At 41.9% G+C, this 17,653-nt stretch overlaps 1 protein-coding gene across 1 annotated transcript in view; it reads left to right on the top strand.

Annotated features, from left to right (window-relative positions):
• Positions 1-17,653, top strand: part of EPHA4 (EPH receptor A4) — a 101,181-nt gene that overhangs the window by 75,465 nt on the left and 8,063 nt on the right. The window contains exons 6-13 of the mRNA XM_027685986.1: positions 602-713; positions 5,889-5,947; positions 6,740-6,853; positions 7,033-7,218; positions 11,170-11,231; positions 11,750-11,959; positions 14,461-14,610; positions 17,031-17,224. Of these exons, the coding sequence (XP_027541787.1) occupies positions 602-713; positions 5,889-5,947; positions 6,740-6,853; positions 7,033-7,218; positions 11,170-11,231; positions 11,750-11,959; positions 14,461-14,610; positions 17,031-17,224 (1,087 nt within the window). The remainder of the gene's footprint in view (positions 1-601; positions 714-5,888; positions 5,948-6,739; positions 6,854-7,032; positions 7,219-11,169; positions 11,232-11,749; positions 11,960-14,460; positions 14,611-17,030; positions 17,225-17,653) is intronic.

The following is a 17,653-nucleotide window of genomic DNA, read 5'->3' on the forward strand; positions in this document are numbered from 1 at the left end:
TTATGTTGTTAGCAGAGCTTTTCACTTTGCTCAAGGAAATGTGCAAATTTAGCTCCCAGAATGTTTGCTTTTCTGTGGCAGGAAGGCAGTGTGACCAAGCCTATTTTATTTTGGACATATAGGTCTGCTTAAATCAAATTAAGGTCATGCCAGTTAGTGGCAACATCCTTCAGGATGTTAACAACTGAAAGTAATCCAGGAAGAGGGTAGACATTTTAAAATAACTTACTCTCTTTGTGTCGGCCTGGGGAGTGATCATCTGGCTCCACTGAGAGAAAAAGGAGGAGGAAAGAAGTGTGGAAAGCAATTAGAAAGGCAAAAAAAATTAGCCATTATACCCTCTGAGGAGCACTGAAAGAGAGAAGGAGAGGGAATGCTTCTTCCCAGTGAACTTAAGTTCCCCAAATCATTATCAAACATCATGTCTTCAGCTTATTAGCACCCTGTTGGAAAATTGTATCAAATTACTATATAATAAAGGCTTGAAAGTAGATTTGAGTGCTACTCTAAACTGCCTTCACAAGACGGAAAGCTCACTGAGTGCTACCTAGGTTGATTTTTTGAGGGTATCTGATACTAATGCTCCCTCTTCTGTTTTCAGTTCCTTCCCCCATCATTGGCGATGGTACCAATCCCACAGTGCTTCTTGTTTCAGTGGCTGGCAGTGTTGTTCTTGTGGTCATTCTCATTGCAGCCTTTGTCATCAGCAGGAGGTAAGAACTTAAGCTTCTCTGTCCTTCTTTTTTTTTCATCAGGGAGCTTTTTGTCTCCTCCAAACAAAGCTAAATTCTTTGATTAGCATCATAAACAGTACATTTGCATTACAAGCCTTCTCCCATGTAGCTTTGATCTTCTCAACTTAGTACCAAGCAGCATGTGATGTAATGGCAATAGTTCCAGCTCTATTTGCCCTTCAAATGCAAAGCTGATTCCAATAACTGGCATTGAGAAGCAAGCCAGCTAGAGATTTGTAGTTACTGTAATTTGAAGTTAAGTTTAATGGGTATGGGTACAGTAGATTTCCTTGGACTGACTCCTGATAGAGAGTAAACAACGGCACTGTTGTGAACTAAGCCATCAGACTGCTATGCTTGTGATTTTGTGTTAGTCTGTATGAGTTTGCATTAGTCTTTTGGGTTAGTCCTTTCTGTGTGAGTGGATATGACTGTGAAATGGAAGGCATAGTCATTCAGCATCATATGCAGTAACACAGCAGACTGGATCGATGGTTATTTCATCAAAGCAGCACTATAATCTTCTACCAAGTACTTGTTCATTCTCCCAAATTCAACCCAGGCGTCAGGAACAATCCTGTGAGTGGGAGGACAGTGTAGCAGAAACAGTGTGTTTCTGTCTTCATCTTTGTGTTCAGTCTCATTTAAAAAGATCAGCATGATCTTGCTTCAGTGTAATTTTGGGATAAAACTGGTTGTATCATTACTGCATCTGAAGCCCAGGATCTGAGGGATGCCCGTTTTGTCAGTCTCTGTTGGTCAGTTTAATGACATCAGCTGTAAATGTGCACAAATTCCTCTTGATTTGCTCTTTTTAAATCGTCCTAGAGAGCAGTTAAGTGACTATGACTGTAATATCTGGAAAGTAGACATGCATTGTGGTAGCTTTCTGTGGGTGTTCAACTCAAAGCCTCCATGCTGGCAAGAAGAAAGAAGAGCAGAACATATGAAAATGTGATGCAGAGAGACAGGTTTATTAAAAGCCGTTGAAACAGCAAATAGCATCACTGAGCTTGATGACTTAATCTCCTCTCTGCTTTTATTGATCATTTTATTATTTAAGGCAGGATTGATAGCAGAATACATTGGATTTCTAATTATGAGTCGCCACCTTGGAGAATTGAGCCTGTCGAGCTACTTTGAGATGATCCCTCCCCTCCTCCCCCTATAAAAAAGTGTCTCTTCCCAAGGCTGATAAACACTGCTTGGTGATTGGCCCTCAATGGATCACTCTTTAGAAAATGAACTGTCAACCCCTTGCCCTCATATTGATTCTCGTTAGTATCGGCCATAAAGCTGTCAGAGGAAAGGCTGCCTGGAGCCAGGTACTGACAGACCTGCTGATCTCAGACAGGTCCCCTCACCGCTCAGAATGTCTGCTCGGTTATCTCTGCCCACGCGTGTGCGGCCCAGACAAAGGCACCACAAAGAGCACCTGGGCAGTGGGGACAAAAGGCTGGTCCAGGCACTGGTGGGAATGGAGATAAAAGTACCCTGGTGGCCACGGGCTCTGAGATGTCCCGTGGCTCCGCACTGGTAGCTCTCAGAGAGGCCGTGGAAGGGGAAAGACACAGCAAGATGAATGAAATACCGGGACAGTGAAACTGCTCTGTGCATACTAATGCATGGTGCCTTGCTAATTAATAGCCCTCCTCAATACACAGCTCTCCAGTCGCTGGAAGTAGCTCTCAATAAACAGAATCTACTTTAATATTCACTGTCACTCTAATGATTTTAACCACTATACCAATGTCATTTAGAGGTGTGGGCTTTGGGGATATTTCATGATGTTCCTGCACCAGCAGAAGTTAATAGCAAAATAATTATACTTTGTTCCCAAATTACTTCAGATAAGAACAAGCTTTTCTGTTTCACAGAGTCCCCATGAGGAGGTTTTGTAATCTAGCCATGACTAAAAGTCATATTTGTACAATCAAACCCGTGCTTTGGCCTGCAGACATGGCCTCTGTGCATCCACGAGCCAAATGTGGGAACTGGGCATATGCTGTAGGTGCTCACTTTTGAACACTGGGCTATTACTAGTAATTTGGCATCACGTTTTTTCAGGACATTGTTCAAATCCCAAAATTCATCTTTACAGCAGAATTTGTCAAAGGACTTTGCCTTCAGGCAGCTCAAGCTGTTTGGTTCTGTCCTGCGACCACTGCGTTTGTGTTAATGTGAGAACTAATCTGCCTAATGTTGGTTTGAAGGTTTAGATGGGCACATCCACAGAGCAGCGTGCAGGAGGTGGCATGGGTGTTCCTAAACTCTGCTCTGCAGGAGTGCTGAGGGAAATTACGGTATCTCAAATAGAGTTGTAAAGGATTTGAGAAAGTGTAAAACAGAGACACTTTATAAGAGGACTTGAGTGGAGTAGGATGGTCCTCTGGTCATCTGGAAGTTTCTGTCAGAAATTCTTCCAGCTGATGAATTGATTTATCTCTGCTCCACTAACAGGTGAACACATTTGCCCACCTTTTGCTGGTGGTGTTGGAGCAGGTGCTCTGCCAGCCTGGTGCCTGAGCACCCCCAGCCCCTCTTTTGTGTGTGGAGGAGGAGGTGGGAGCAGCAGTGTGGCGCCAGGGCCCTGCTGTTTCACCTCAGTGCCTGCTAATACCCTGCGTTGTTACCTCCTCTTCATCACCGGCCCCCACCTGTAGCTCTGCCTGTGCCTCTGACCCCTGCAGTTTCTGAAAGCTTCTGTGTTCTTTTCCTGAATGCCGGCTATTTAATCACCGCTGCCAAAATCCCTGTAATTACGGGCTTCAAATCTGTGACAAAGGCTCCCTTCTGCCACTCAGGTGAGCTGCCCCAGAGGCAGCCCCAGCCCCTGTGCCCCGTGGTGCAGGACTCCTGGGCTGCTCTCGGGGACAATGGCACACAGCAGTGTCCTGCCCAAAGCCAGGCAGGAGAGGTCAACAGGTGACACAGGGAGAAGTGGAAGTAGGTAGTTAGTTTGGAAGGTATTATTTAAACTTAATAAGCTACAATTATATTGCTTGAACAGTAATCCCTTTGTTTCCCTTCGCTTTTTGCATGTCTTTGGGTTTTAGTGGGGGAAGGTTATTTTTTAATCTGTTGTTAGGGTGCTTGTACTTTTTAAAAATAAGATAAAGAGAATTTTTTTCATACTTAAAATGCTTTCATGCAAAGCCTGTTTGCATTTCGTATTTCCCACCTGTGCCTGAACATTAATAAAATGAATTTGAAAGCAGAATTATTTTTTCCCCGCTTTTTTTCTTTCCTCTGAGAGAAGTTGTATAATACCTGAAACCATCTCTGCAGTCCCCTTAATTGACCTGATCCCATGTGGCACTGGGTGAGATTTGTGCCACCTCTTCTGTCTTACTTGGTTCAGTAGCTGGGAGCAGAACATCATCCCATAACTCAGCTCTGTTACACCAATTCTGGGGCAAATTAAATGGTTTAAATGATGTTTGGATCCAGTGTGGTTTTTAATAATGCTCTTCTTGTGATTTGGAGCCATTTGTGTTTCAATGATTTTTATCAAGAAAAGAAGCTCCCAAAGGCTTATGGTTGGATGTGTACCTGCTTTCTCTGTCTGAACACAAGTCCTGTCAATGTTGGGAGCTGTGAGGCTTGGTTCAAAGGTCAGCTAGTCTTCACATGTCAAATAGGATTTTTTTTTCTTTCTGTTTCATGGTTAATTTATATTTTTTTATTACTGGCATAGTGTGTTTAACACCTAGCACTGACTGCAAAGCCAAAGGCTGGGAGATGGCCTCCCAGCTGACAGTGATGGGAAGCTGCCATTCCCCACAGGGCAGGCACAGAGATGGAAGTGAGATACTTTTTGCTAAAGGGCAGAAGGGTTTTGCTGATGGGAGAGGTATGGTGAGACTCATGAAGATTAGCTGCAAGCAGGGCTCTTAGTCATGTGTTTTCTTCCAGTTATCTGCAAGTTTTTTGACCCCTTTAAACTCACATCTCCCCACAGGTCTTTGTCTCACCTGATCCCGTTTTCCTCCTCTCTTTATTCACCATTTTCAGCCTTTTAACCCTGTCTCACCCCTGTAGCCCTGGCAGGCCTAGTCATCTCCTGCCCCACTCCAGGCAGCAGCTGCACGTTGCAGCCAGTACCAATGTTGCCTCCTTTTCTCCAGGCTTGGTTTCTGCTTCTGCCTTCCCTCTTCTCTCCACCCCAGACTCTTGCCAGTTAGCTGACCTGGGTCTGACACCCTGAAAGTCTTGGAATTCCATAGGAACAGGCAAACTGAGAGTAAGCCCTTCTCTATAGCAGTGTCTGTTGTTACGCTTGGTTCTTAACATTTGGTGATGGATAGGTAAAAGCCCAAAGCAGATCTTGACATCCACACACCATTAGATGCAGGGGAACTTCAAATCCCTGCACATATGGCAGAGCTGACTCCTCAATATCCTCCCTAATGGACCAACCTCTTGTATTAACTTTTCTTAATGCTACTTATTCATTGAAGTTTAAAGCTGAACTAATTAAATTCATAACTAGATACAATATCATGGGTGTAAGTGTAGAAGTAGTAATCCATAGAATTAACATACTATACTGCATTATTGTCTCCGACTCAGAGGGTTGGTAGAGGAGCTCTGCCATCAGGAGCTCTTCAGCCCCTTTAATTATACAGTGATTAAAAGAATGAAAAAAAAAATCCTTGGGATCTGCATTGTTGATGATCAGGGTTGGTGGGGATTTTTTTTTGCTGAGATTCCAATTTCTGTGTGGAGACTTGTTTCCAGTTTAAGTTTGCAGTTAAATAAGTATATTGATATTGGCATTTGCCTAATTACGTTTGAAAATCAGTCAACCACCTCTGTTGTAGCATTTAAATCCTGATGTGGCAGGGCTAAAAAGCAAAATTTGGCTCCTCAGTTGCAAATGCACATTTGAATAAAAAGCAGCCGAAATGCACATATTCTTTTCTTTCTTAAAATGTGGAGATGCAAGTAGGTTTGTGCTTCCCTTGATGCTCTGTTGGTGCCAGTAACACTTAGAGAAGTGTGAGGAGAGGATCCTCCAGCCCTGCTGGCGTGTGTTGTGTCCCGGGCTGTGGCAGGTGCCAGCAGCTCAAGTCTCAGCAAGTCAGGACAACTAAGCTTGTCTCAGGGTGAGATACTTATTTTGAACTCTAATGCTCTGCTTTGTTCTGACAGGCGCAGTAAGTACAGCAAGGCTAAGCAAGAGGCAGATGAGGAGAAACATTTGAACCAAGGTAAAAGGCCATGGTGCTTGGGGTTTTTGATTTGGATCGTAAAACACCTCCCACATTTTGATGCTCGGGAAAAAAGGGATCACATTCCTCTTGAAATGAATATGTTTCTTGTTTCATCTCTTGTGACCATCCTGCTTCCAAACTACTTTAATAACGGGGAAAATAGAAGTATCTGGCTAAAAAGTTTTGAGGGTACAGACAGGAGAAAGGTTTATCAAATTTTTTCATTGTTCCTTAGCACTGAAAGATAGCTGTTCTTGGCCACTGATATTTAGGCAGGATTTCTCCCCACAATACTCTGCTAAAAAAGTTTTTGAATGGGCCAGAGGCAATGCTGCAGGAAAGAGAATGTGAACTTTGCTGCCTTTTTCCCAGCACTGAATCAATCCTATTGTTGCTTCCATCTCAGTCGTCCAGGTACCAAGCCCAGGACCTGAGCTCAGAATTTCCTGGCTTCCATAGGAAAAATGGGATGTGTTTTAGTCTCACAAATCCACAGACAGGTGATTGGCCTGTTAGTGATGGCAGTGATTTGTGAAGCTCATTAATTGGCAAAAGCCTGATTCCTTACATCAATATTGGGAACTATTAAATGTTTACATTTTAAAATATTGCACTGGGGGGAAAAATACATTAAGTCCTTCCTGCCTTCATCAGTCATTCCTGGCTTACAGTACATTTTTATTGTACACTCTCTTTGCTGTTGTATATCATTAAGGCTTCAGTCTCATATGTTCTGTGTTCAGCAGCATGTAGATCAGTGACTTCAAATAAAACATTTCTGCCTTGCAGGTGTTAGAACATATGTGGATCCTTTTACATATGAGGATCCAAACCAAGCTGTGAGGGAATTTGCCAAAGAAATCGATGCCTCCTGCATAAAGATTGAAAAAGTTATTGGTGTGGGTAAGTGCCAGCACTTTTGCAATTTTTTTCTGTAAATATACTTTTAAATTTGCTTTTAGGAAATGTGATCCTGTAATTTTTGTATGACAGTTCCCCCAAATGCACTGACATAACAGTTTGACAACACAAGTGCATGCTTCTTGTTCACGATTATGGTTTCTTGTGCCTTTTTCTTTAAGGGGAGTTTGGTGAAGTGTGCAGTGGACGTCTCAAAGTACCAGGAAAAAGAGAGATCTGTGTTGCTATCAAGACTCTAAAAGCTGGTTACACTGATAAACAAAGGAGAGACTTCCTCAGTGAGGCCAGTATCATGGGACAATTTGACCACCCCAATATCATCCACTTGGAAGGTGTAGTTACTAAATGTAAGTAGGTAATTTTCATCACAAGTCCAATTGGGAAATCACTGAGAAATTAAGTCTGTGTCATGTGTGCTGGCTTTTTTTTTTTTTTTACCCTCTTTCCCATAAAATGACAGATGGAACAGATCCACTGATAGCTAATAGAAGGAAATCAGTGCAGGACAAGTCATTAATCTTGTTGTCAGCTATAAATGGGTTTACGGTTTCAACTGATACTCTATCTGTAGGCAGCTTGTACAAGATTTTGTAGGGGGAATTAATACTGCAGGGGTTGGCTTTTTTCCCCCCCTTCTTGCTATGCCAAGCAGGCATCTTTTACATCTTTGCTAGACTGAGCTGATTGTTACAGGATAGGCAAAAGCAGATGGTGAGCAAAGAATTCAAAATGGTTGGGGGAAAAATACCAAAACAAACCTCCCAGTCATATGTTTAAGGTACAAAGCACAGATGTAAGGAGCAAGCCTTTGAAATAAGTAGGCTATTTTAGTGTGAAACCTACTTATTTGTGTTCTCTGATATACAGGTGTGATGATTTCACTCTGCAGAATTTACCTGGCTGATCTTTTTGTTTGTTTGGTTTGGGGTTTTTTTAAGTCTGTTAGCACTCACTGTGCCATGAACTCTGCCTTAGAAAGAGAGTGACAGCACTCGCTAGGTGCTGTCTGGGCTAGAACTGAAAATACACCTGTGAGACAGTCGTGCTTGGGTCTGACTTGATAAGGTGCCACTGTGATGATGTAGTTATTGTCCCTGCTCTGACTGCCCTTGGTAGCATGTTGGCAAAGCCTGGCACTGATTGCTAATCCTAAAAGACCCTTTGGATGTCGGGGCTCATGCTTAGGGTACAAAGAAAGCAGACAGTGATCTTGTGAGCTACTGTCAGAGTGGAATTTGTGAAGCTTACCTTCTTCATCTGATAGTGTACGTGGTGAATGTGAATGCAGGTTATTAATAGTGTGAGGAATTGAAATTAGAGATGGATGAAAAGTTAAAAAGTATTACTAGAAGCACAAAGTATTTCTCAGAAGGGTTGTCAAAGCCATCAACACCACTGTAAAACCCTGTCCCTCTTGAATGTCAGTGAGAGCTGGATATTTACTCTGCCATTTGTGTTTCTGGAAATCTTAACCTTGCTTCCTTGTGTTGCTATCTCCTACTCTGCCTTCTCTCAGTTGTTGAAAATGGCTCATACAGTGTGTGGCAGTTTGCTTTTCAAGGCAAATAGCAGTTAGGACTAATTTTGACCATCCTTTACTGAGACCCTCCCTCAAACCTAAAATTAAGATAGTACTCTGTTTAAATGTGGAAGGGCTGAGTCTCTCTTTGTGTTGTTGTTGTAAGTAAGGGGAGGGAGGTTGTGATCAGGCCACGGTGTTTGCTACAGACAGTGATTTTCCTTAGCACTCCTGTAAAAAAAAAGGCAGCGGAGGAATCTTTATGTTGAAATCCCACCAAGGCTGGAACCCCCTGAGCTGCTACAGCTCTAGCAGTTATAAATGACCGTGTGCATTTGCATAATGCAGTTGTCAGTGAATTAAAATGATTTGGAATTTTCACCGAGGGGGTGGTGGCCTGACCCAGGAGCGCTCCATTCCCTGCTCACTGTGAGCGATGCTCCCGCGGCGAGCGGCTCCGTTACCTCAGAGCTGGGCTCTCGGGTAAACAGGGCTACTTAAGGAGACATTTATCTCAATTTCTCCGTGGGTTTTCTGAATGCTGTGATAAATGAATGCATTTAATAAACTGAAAATTAAAATGTGAGATAAATAGTGGTATGGATGGGGGTTGAGAGAGGCAGCAAAAAACCATGAATAAATTATTGGCTGCTAGTCAAGTACTTTAATAATTGACTCACTGATGGTAACTTCTCCCTCCGCTCTCTATCCCCCTCCCCTGCTAAAGAAGTGCCTGAGTAATGAAATTACATGTTAATGCACTGAAAGAGTCTCCCTTTCTTCCCTTCTGCGTTGACATAGTATCTTTTGATTGAGGAAGGTTAATTAAAACTCATTTAGCTGTATTTGTTCAGTGGAAGGGTTGGTGTCACAGTTGCAAAGGATAAATGAAACACTGCCATATGCAGATTTGCTTGGAAGTCTTCCTCTTTCTACCAAAGAATGCTTGCAAAGGTGACTTAGAGGGAGAATGTTGTTTTATCACATCCTTTTACTTAAGGATGTACTCAGCCAAGGTCACTAAGCCCTTCATCTGAAGCAGTTTGCTTTGTGCAATACCATTGCTTCTCTGCAGCGTTCATGCAAATCAGAAAGGGTTCCATTGCCAGGCTGGCATTTCATTGACAGCTTGCATGGGACCAAAGCAGTAAGAGTTTGGATATCAGCAGGAAGGGAAGTAAAAGCAGGAATAGTAAAAGGCCTGCAAAGGATAGGTTGGGACTAAAAAGGTGAAATAAGTAATGATGAGTAAAATAAATGATGCATTGCACATAGATCTTGGCCTAAGTGAAATGTAAAATTTTCACTACAGGCAGTCCTTGTAGCATATTGTTTTCTAATTAGAAAAAGGTTACTTCAAAAACAGAAATCCCTGACAAATGAAGAGAAAAGCATCTTGGTGAAAGATACACTGAGGTAGAAATTATTAGGGGAACTTTAAATGCTGCAACATTTCACGGTAGGGTAATTTTGAGAGATGGCTTTTTGGGAGCAAATACTTGCTGGTGAGAGAAGCAAAGAAGAATTGATTTATTCTGATACCTCTCATGCCAAGACAGAGTGGAGCTATCTACAGTCTAGGTGACATGGCCATTGAAGCCTTCTTTCCCCAATGTTTCCTTATTCAGAGCTGCTCCAGGAAGTAAAAGCTGAGTTTCTCTGGGACACCATCTTTTATTTAGGAAGAAACTCTATAGTACCTGTAGGTAAAGCATAAGTGGGAGGAAGGGATGCCATGTCAGACAGCACTGATTATCAGGCACTCCCCTGACTTCAGGTGAGCTTAACAGTGCTCATCTTGGGACCAGGCTTCTGCTGTTTGATATGTGATAAATCACTTCTGTACTTGTCCCATTGCTCACTTTTGAGATGTTATTGGACCTATTTCCACAAGCATCTGTATTCCAAATATCCAGCATGGTTTAACTCCAAAGAATAACTAGTGCCACTTGGATGTACCTAAGTGTTTTCAGTTTCAGCATTGTATGACCTTTATAAAACTTAAAGACAACATTAAGCATTATTTATGTATTTGCTGGTGTTTTGGGCAGGAGAGTGCCTAGAAAGCGTCCCTGTGTCAGTGACATGACATTTCTCCTCAGGTTGCCCAGCCTGCTCTCCTGTTGCAGCATGGGGAGCTGAGTGCTGCCTAGCACTGTGCCCCACATGTGACACAATGCATTGAGTCATTTAGCCTGTGGTTGACTTCAGAAGGCAAATGGCTTTGGCTCATTTATAAATAACGAGAGACACGGAATACAAATTTGGGACAGAGAAAGTTGAGAGGAATAGCCTGTATTTTTCATTCTTGAATCCAGTTGTCTTGGAATACCTTCTAGCTCATGACAGCTTCTGACTCATTTAAAGCATTGATCTTTCAAAAGAGACAGAGAGACCAAAGGATTCACAAATTCCATTTTTCTAGTGTGCAAGCAATTTAATTACGCTAAAGATTTTTGTCAGGTTTGAACAGATCTTTGGTTTTTAGCTCTCAATTGTCAATTCATATATTCCTTAGAGAACAGGAGCCACTTTAGTTAAAGACCTTGTCAATGAGTCAGTCAAAGGGTTAACCTTCCAGATGGGCCTTTTAAATGTTTCTGTCCTATAATATTTCTTCTCTTGCTTCCCACAGCTGAGGCATAAGCTTGGTGCTTTTCAAATTAAATTAGATTGTGTAAGCCAGGTGTCTTGGCAGTAAAATCATGTACGACCCATTTTTATCCCATTAACATCGGTGTTCATCAAGGAATTGTGTTTTTCTTTCTACGAACTCTAGGTAAACCGGTAATGATCATAACTGAGTACATGGAGAATGGCTCCTTGGATGCCTTCCTCAGGGTAAGTGATTTCTTCAAAAGCTAAGGAGATTTTATACTGGGAAACATTTTCTGGTTTTCTTTTTTTTTTTTTTCCAGAAAGATTCTGAAAATTCAGCAGTTTTAAAAAAATTATGTCTGTACTTGGGAAATTCTGTTTTCTGGTGTTGCTTCTATCGAAAACCAGAATAAATATAAAGGGGGAGAATGTAGTATAAATGTAATTTTTAAAATAGCAGCATATTTAATGGGGCCACTTCTGATTTGCTCCATTTTTGAAAGCATCGCAGTGCTGTAGACTCATTAAAACCAGATTCATTGCAAACTGGATACTGCATCACTGGAAGCTGTGACAGAAGCTCTGGGTTTTTGCTTTACTGGTGAATTATAGACACTCGTCAGGAGAGTGAGGAAATAACATTGCATTTTATTGAGAGAAGATGGCAATCCAGAGCTATGCTCTTTACCAGTTTCAGCAATGGCAATAATGCAGCTTTTAGCTTAATGCTCTTGTGATTTTCTTCCTTTCTCCATGTGCAGAAGAATGATGGCAGATTTACAGTCATCCAGTTGGTGGGGATGCTTCGTGGCATTGGCTCGGGAATGAAGTATCTCTCTGACATGAGTTACGTGCATCGGGATCTCGCTGCTCGCAACATCCTGGTCAACAGCAACTTGGTCTGCAAAGTGTCTGATTTTGGCATGTCCCGGGTCCTGGAAGATGACCCTGAAGCAGCTTATACCACACGGGTAAGGAGGGAAATAAAATGTCCAGTGGGTTGTCTTGCCTACATGTTGGTTTTGTCTGACTGTGTGGGAGGTGACAGTGGTTTGTTTTAAAATAATCTCAGTCACAAGTGAAATTTTATAGCACAACCTAAAAGTAAACATTGACCCAGACTCCATAGCTGATATAAATTGATGTAGTGTTACTGCTACAGCAGTGGCCACATCAGTATTTCTTCTCTGAGGATGTGACCCCCTGTATTCCTCTGGTTCCTTCAGCGTGGTAGAACACATGACAGGAATCTGATGCTGGAAATTTGAGCTTGGATTTCTGTTCCTTCAGATATCTACAAATGTGCTTAGTGGTTTTCAAGTGGCCGGTCCTACCTGAGGTTTGATACAGCAAGTGAAGACATGTCACCAAAAAAAACCCCAAAACCTATAAATCCACTCTTGCCCATCACGAAGCCAGTCGTAAATTTGACCTAAATAATTTGTACTGGGAATAGTGTGAGGCCTGCATTTCCATTTTTTGTTTCTTTCCCATTTTATCTGTATTTCAGCATCCCACTGTTAACTAATTTTGCTAAATCCATTTTAATATGCTGCATGTGGAAATAGGGCTAATGCAAGTAGTTCTGGCCACAATACAACATCCCAGTCATTACCAGTCTTTGTACCAATACCTCTGATATCAACATGCACGCAAAGAAAAAAAAGTCAGAGTTTATAAGGTCTCCTTTTTTAATTGCTTATTTTCTTCATTTTTAAATATCTGCCATTCTCCATCTGTTCTCTCCAGTGCAGAGTTTGTTTGCAGCACTCAGATCTTGCCATTTAATCCCAACACTCATCCTTTAATGGATTCACAGTTCATTACAGGGAAGGAGAGACTCATGTAGTATTAAATGCTGGCCAGCCTTGCTTTTTCTCACTCATAAGGGTGGCAAGTGGAAGAAGCACATATCTGAAAGCTAGATTCAGGGAAATTAGAGTTTAGACAAGTACACAAGGGCAAGACAGAAATGACTGAAAAGCTTCCCTTTAAATTTAGCAAGTGGAGATAGAGCATTATGTTTGCTCTCAAGAGTAAACTAAAGAGAATCAATGACATTTGCTTTATAGTCATTGTCTTCATTTGGTATCAGTAATGAAGGATCAGGAAAACTTGAATTAACTCCACTGTGCTCAAGCAGCTAAATATAAAGAGCTTATTGACAATTTTTAGAACAACAACCACGTATAAATCTGTCTGAAAGGAAGAATAAAGCTTTTACATAACCAGAGACAATGCAGTAGAATGCAATTTTTAAAGCAGCCTTTTATAAGAGAATGGTGTGTTCTGGTCTTGTTAGCAGTATTAAAGTGAGAGCATCCTATAGCCTCACAATGCACATATTGCTACAACCTGATTCACAAAAGGCCTGATGCAAAGGCCAAAGAAGCTAGGAGAAGGACCCCTTTTGATTTCCCTTGGCTTTGGAACAAGTCCATATTAAACACTTGAGAGATATACTAGAACAATATATCATTAAGTATGCATATGCTGCACTCAGTTATGGATAAAAACTATCTGAAAGGTTGTTGGGAAAAAAACTACCAAAACAAACTTAATCAAAAAAGCATAAAAGCAAATGAAAAAACCTGAAAACCTTTGTTCAGCTTAAGTCATTCCCCAGATGGAACTGCAGGAAACCAAAAGCTCAATTAAAAACACCTTACATATTAGCATAAACAAAAGGAGAAATCTCTGGCCTGGGATCACTCAGCTAAGGCAAAATCAGATAAACAGGATGGAGTGAGTTCCTTTTTAAACAGTGCAGGACCTCAGTGGTCCATATCAGATGCCCAAGTGTTTTTATTTATTTAGAAAGAAGTATTGTAAGAAGAGGCAGCTCTCTCCAACAGGTATCAAAAGCAGCTTTGTACCATGGTCTGGTGTTGAACTCCTCCCCCAGGGTCTGGGAGAGCCCAGAGGTTTGCTTGCCATCTCACATCTCTGGTAGGAATTGGGGTATTGCCCATGGGAAACACCACCGTATTCATAAATCTTTCCAGTTTATCCTCTCTTTATTTTACCTTTTTGAAAAGCAAAACGTTTATAATCCCATTTTTCTGAAACAGGCCAAACAGGTCAGGCAGGCAAGCAAGGAAATAGTAATTAACAGCGTGTACTTATTTGTTTTGTCAACTAAATCTCTAATATATACTTTGTAAAACCCCTGGCTTGTTCTCAGGCTTCAGCATAGCCCTAAGCAGAGATCTCTTGGAGGGCTGATAAAAATTCATTTAACAATTTACTGGTTCGCCTCCTTGTGACTAAAGAAAACAGATGGGCAGCATTGCCTCCTGGTTGGATCTGACAGTTTTATGGCAAGCAAGAGAGAAAGTGGATGCCTTTTTAAGAAGGATTCTGGAGTTGTGTACAAAAAGCATTTTGTATTTTTAACGTGTAGAACAGTGTCAGCCACGCACATTACTGGGTCAGTGACTCACTAGCCTGTGGTTTCTTTTATTTGTGACAGGGTGGCAAGATCCCCATCAGGTGGACTGCACCAGAGGCAATTGCCTACCGTAAATTCACATCAGCTAGTGATGTGTGGAGCTACGGCATCGTCATGTGGGAAGTGATGTCCTATGGAGAAAGACCTTACTGGGATATGTCCAATCAAGATGTGAGTCTCCTTCTGAGCTTCCTCTTCCTTTTCTCTCTCTTTCCTCCCACCTCACCTTTACCTTTGTCCTTAGACGTCTGCTGATGTGTGTCTGTGTCAGTTGCTATATGGTTATAAAACGTTTATTCCAGGTTTTTAAAAGGATATTATGGGTGGTAGACCCCCTGTTTTCTCAGGGAACTTCTCTGGAACTAAAATTTCTTGAGTACTTGAAGTTTGGTCTCTGGTCAGGGAATAGGGAGTTTTCAAGTTAGGGTCTGTAACTTGTGCATCAGTTTTATTTCTTTTGGTTTTTTAATTAAAAAAACCCAAACAATTAATGTAAGAAAGAAAAATGGAGGAAAGGGAAATTAATATATTTAAAGTGTCAGATCGTAATACTGTCAGGAGAGGGGAGATCTGAATGTTCATATTAAATCTCGAGTTTATTGAATGTCTTTAAGAAAAAAACATTTGAATTTAATTGGGCTTCCTATTGCTAGTTAATTCTTGAAGCTCTGTAACTCTTGTATGTATGCTTGTAACTCTTTCAGGTCATTTTATTTCTTGTGGGATATCTAAATCAACATGTATGAAATCCAATTCTGATTACTAGTCAGAGCATCCTTGTGACAATGGCATAGCTGCCCCCTGAGGGCATTAAAAAGCAGCTTTTGGAAATGACCATTCTTAAATTATGCATGTCCTGTTTAACTGTACCATCTGGACTACTTCAGTGTATTCCAAGAGGGAGCATGCACAATGGCTGCTATTCCAGAAGAGTATTTAATAATAATGCTAATAAGAGCTTTTGCTAATGGAATTTTTATTAAATGAAAATAAAAAAATCCCAGTGAAAATGAAGCCTAGATTATCCGTAATTCTTTTCCCAGGGGATTTACAAGGGTATAAAGGAAGAAGAAAATGGTAATCTGAATATACGGTCCTGGGAGTGGTTAAGTCATTTTACAAGTCATCTGCTTTCTTATGTAGAGCTGAACATTTTCAAAGAGTGTCTAGATGCGGATGGCATTTAATCTAAACAGGGGATATAATTTTAATTTCCTTCTGATGTGAAATGTCTCTTCTGGCACCCAGTCTTGTCTTCCTTTGCTAACAGGAAGTCATCAAGACTTAGCAAGAAAATAAAACACCAGATGTGTCTCGGTTATATCAAGCATGTCTGCACAGCACAGTGGAGCTCACTGCAACAAACACAGAGCTGTTTTTATTAGAGCTGTTTATGTTAGGCTGGTGTACACTGCTTATGTGTGCTGCTAGACTAGGTTGAAAAGCTGGCTTGAACAGGACAGGGAAAACCAGTATTATGGTCCTTGCACACTCTTTACATGTACATATCATAGATATGCCTTTTTTTTCTCCTTAATGATGGCAAAATCAGTACTTTTCACAAAAAGCAGAAGTGGATTTCAAAGTATACTCAGTGTCTGTTGAATCAAGAGAGAGCAAAAGGATCTTCATATTTTCTGGAGTAGTGAGAGCCACTTTGTTTGTGGTCACTGAATAGCTGCTAATAATACAAGCATATTCCTCGCGCTGTCCTCCCAGTGGATTTTAGCCACTAATTGGACAAGCACTAAATGAGGGAATTTAGTGCAACTCAGTCTCAGTTCACTCCTGATCTCTGGTCTCATGGTGAGTCCTGCCAGCAGTGTCATATCGATTAATTCAGATCTGGAGGCTCTTGGGTCATGTCCCTGTCATGTCAGAATTGAATCCTGTTCTCCTGAGAGAGCTAAGAAGACATCAGAATACTGAGCTCTGGAGCCCATTTTGGAGGGTTTGAAGTGACTTCAGTTTCTGAGTTTCTCTGGATTCTGTTAAATATGAAATACATTCTTAAGCTATGTTGGACTTCTGTAAAGCTGCACAAAAGGGTTCCCGTCTCTGCATTTCTTGGCTCAGAGCATATAGTGGTGAGAGAACAGGTTCTCTGCCAGGCCTGTATTACTAACAGAGATGAACTAGCCCAGGGGGACAAGGGGGAGGGGGTGATCTGCTGTACCTTAAAAATTATGGGGAAAACATAATCTTCAACATATTGCACCTAAAACTGACAGATAGTTAAAATTTCCTGTAGAGCTGTTGCTTCTCCAACCCTCTGTCCAACGATAGTTGTTTAATTCTAACCAGGGCTATTCTGTCATCCCTATATCCAATGTGCTCTTTTGTGACACATTGCCCTCCTGTATCTGATATCTGCTTTGGATGCTGTACCCTTTTAGTTTTGAATTGCTGAGGAGAAATGACAGTTCTGAGACCACCAACTGCCTGAGTCTGAGTGAAATTTTCCATGTTGTTTCACTTAACTGTGGATTTGTTACCGTAGTTCGGATTGCCCTAGGATAAATGATACTCAGCTGGTAGATGTGAGCAGTGTCTGATGTTCTCTAATGTCTTTCTAATTGTGCCATTTATAGGTTATTAAAGCCATTGAGGAAGGGTACCGGCTGCCACCCCCGATGGACTGCCCCATTGCTCTCCATCAGCTGATGCTGGACTGCTGGCAGAAGGAGCGCAGTGACAGGCCTAAATTTGGACAGATCGTCAACATGCTGGACAAACTCATCCGCAACCCCAACAGCCTGAAGAGGACAGGCAGTGAGAGCTCCAGGTCAGCTGTGCTTTAGTAATGGTGATGGACGAGGGAGCACACTGGAGGTGACAGGCAAAGCTGCGAGTGCTGGCTGTGAGGTGTGCGCTGTGGCTCTGCAGAGCGAGGCTGCACAGCAGCCACTGCACTGTGCGAGCGAGCACAGGGCTCGTGCTGGCACATTGCTGGACCCCCGGGGCACCCCAGGCTCGCCCAGCCCTGCGAGAAGGAAAATGGAATGAGCAGAGCTGTTGCTGTATCACACCAACGCTGAGCAAGTTTATAGCACAGCCCTAAGCACGTCCTGAAAAAAGCTCTGACGCATTCAAGCTCTGTTGGAAGGCAGAGTTTGCTGCGTCTTTCCCATCTACCCCCGTGGTGAAAGGGCTTGAATGGGGTAGGGTCATCTCAATGCAGTGTAGCTAACAGGAGTGATGTGGTTTTCTGAGG

The sequence above is a fragment of the Neopelma chrysocephalum genome, unplaced genomic scaffold, assembly GCF_003984885.1.
Source record: "Neopelma chrysocephalum unplaced genomic scaffold, ASM398488v2 Primary Assembly neopelma1_70, whole genome shotgun sequence".
NCBI classification, from domain to species: Eukaryota; Metazoa; Chordata; class Aves; order Passeriformes; family Pipridae; genus Neopelma; species Neopelma chrysocephalum.